The sequence below is a fragment of the Choloepus didactylus genome (genome assembly GCF_015220235.1).
Source record: "Choloepus didactylus isolate mChoDid1 chromosome 25 unlocalized genomic scaffold, mChoDid1.pri SUPER_25_unloc1, whole genome shotgun sequence".
Lineage (NCBI taxonomy): Eukaryota > Metazoa > Chordata > Mammalia > Pilosa > Megalonychidae > Choloepus > Choloepus didactylus.
In genome coordinates, this window is record NW_023637606.1 from 7,992,477 (window position 1) to 7,994,952 (window position 2,476).

The 2,476-nt window shown below is 37.3% G+C and overlaps 1 protein-coding gene across 1 annotated transcript; it reads left to right on the forward strand.

The window, feature by feature from the left end:
• Positions 1–358: 358 nt before the first annotated feature.
• LOC119525344 (olfactory receptor 7A10-like) lies at positions 359–1,294 on the forward strand. The gene has a single exon (XM_037824009.1). It carries the CDS (start codon positions 362–364, stop codon positions 1,292–1,294), a length of 933 nt encoding a protein of 310 aa, XP_037679937.1. The 5' UTR covers positions 359–361.
• The last annotated feature ends 1,182 nt before the right edge of the window (positions 1,295–2,476 follow it).

Genomic DNA, 2,476 nt, shown 5'->3' on the forward strand with positions numbered 1-2,476 from the left:
ATCATTTTTTAAGAAATTACATGTTGACCTCTTAAAGGGTCATTATTTATTTACATTTTTCTCCGTCATTGGATTATGGGCTCTTTGTCACAGTATTGTTTCCCATTGACTCAATAGTGCCTGGTGTCTATTTGACTCTCTTCATAATTACCTGAGATCAAGAAAAGGCTGAGAGTAGGAAAGGATATCCCAAGCAGAGCTGGCAATAGTCACCTAAGTGATGAATTGCAAGAAAAAATTATAGAAATAAGTTTCATGAATGAAAAATAGCAATTTTAGCATTTCCAACTAGACTTGTGTTGCCTGTTTGTGTGAAATTTGTCATGTTCTTTTTCTCTTTCCTCCTAGTTATATCAGGCACATGGAATCCAGAAATAAATCTCAAGTTTCAGAATTTCTTCTTCTGGGGTTTTCAGAGGAACCAGAATTACAACCCTTCATCTTTGGTCTTTTCCTGTCCATGTACCTGGTCACCATCTTTGGGAACCTTCTCATCATCCTGGCCACCATCTCTGACTCTGACCTCCACACACCCATGTACTTCTTCCTCTCCAATCTGTCCTTTGCTGACATCTGTATATCCTCCACCACTGTCCCAAAGATGCTGGTGAATATTCAGACACAGATAAATGTCATTTCTTATGCTGGCTGCCTCAGTCAGATGTCCTTTTTCTTACTCTTTGCAGTGTTGGAGGACTTCCTCCTGACTGTGATGGCCTATGACCGCTTTGTTGCTGTCTGTCACCCCCTGCACTACCTGGTCATTATGAATCCCCGGCTCTGTGTCCTGCTGCTTCTGGGCTCCTGGTTCATAAGTGTCCTGCATTCTTTGTTACACAGCTTTATGGTGTTGCAGCTCTCCTTTTGTACACACCTGGAAATCCCCCACTTTTTCTGTGAACTTCATGAGATGACCCAACTTGCCTGTTCAGACAGTTTCATCCATGACATAGTGATGTATTTTGCAATTGGGCTGCTGGGTGTGGTTCCTCTTGCTGGGATCCTTTTCTCTTACTCTAAGATTGTTTCCTCTATATGTGCAATCTCATCAGCTCAAGGTAAGTATAAAGCATTTTCCACATGTGTGTCTCACATCTCAGTTGTATCCTTATTTTATTTTACAAGCCTAGGGGTGAACTTTAGTTCTTGTGGTACACAGAAAACCCATTCAAATGCACCAGCCTCAGTGATGTATACTGTTGTCACACCCATGCTGAACCCTTTTATCTACAGTCTAAGAAATAAAGATATAAAAGGGGCTCTGAAAAAATTCTTTGGATTAAGTTCTCATTAGTTATTGAGATTCAAAAGTGCTTTTGATTTCAGGGCTTAAAGACAGATCCAAGAATTATGATGCTTTCATCAAAACATTGGTGTAGGAAATATCTCTATTTATTTCATAGCTTCAATTTGATTATAAGCAAATTTTACAAAGCTTTCTCTTATATAGTAAACATTTTCTCCCTTGAACACTTTCACATTTTTTTATGCTTTTCTCAATTTGGATGTGAAACAACTTGGAAATTCCAACATATCTGAGAAGAATGGATTTCTTGAAGAATGTTGTTTTCTCAGTTGACATTTAAAGTCACAAGCAACTTTTTTTTCTTTATGACTGAAAGAGTGGTGGTGGGTTGTCCTACTGCCATGAAATAACATCATTTAAGTCTATTTGTAAAGTTTTAATGTAAGGATACTACAACTTTTCACTTTTTGGTTTGCCATCCCATTGTATATCTTTACCTTAACAGATTTCTACTAATGCCAAATTTCACATGCTGTTGCTAATTATAACTTATCATTTAGTCCTTATTGAGATAGTGTCCTTTTCTTCATTTCATTGTCCTCAATTTTTATCATGGTTGGTCTCTGGTATAGGGTTCTGTAGGAAAAAAAACTTTTGTTCAATATGTCTTTCAGGGTGAATCTAGACGGAGACAAATTTTACAAATACATGATATGATATGGTCATACAATCACAAATGATCCTAAATATGGTGAAGGAAAGTTTTCACTTTTGCCTCACTTTATTAAAGAAGGATTTCTTTTTCACAATGTCAGTGTCCTCATTGAAATGTGGAATCTTGGTGCAAACATGTAAGGGTTTATGTTATTGGAGTGCAAGACAGCGTTTTATGTTCTCTGTTATTTTCTTGACTCATATTCCTGCTTTTACTTGGAAATTTCCTGTGATGTATCCCAATGTAACTTCTTCTATTCCTCTTGCTTCATTATTGACATCCTAATGTCCTACTTCCACATTGCCTTCTTTTGATTGACTTGAAATCTAACATATTAAGGTTTCTATTTCATTAGCAGGAACTGGGGTTTGGATCCTGCTGTGGGGGAGACATTTGAAATGCAAATAGACAACAGAGAATTAGGAATTGAAAAAGAAAAGGAGTTTTAAGGTAAGGATTGAACAGAGAAGGGGGTTTCAACACACTACATGGTTACCAGCCCAGAAGGTATGGAC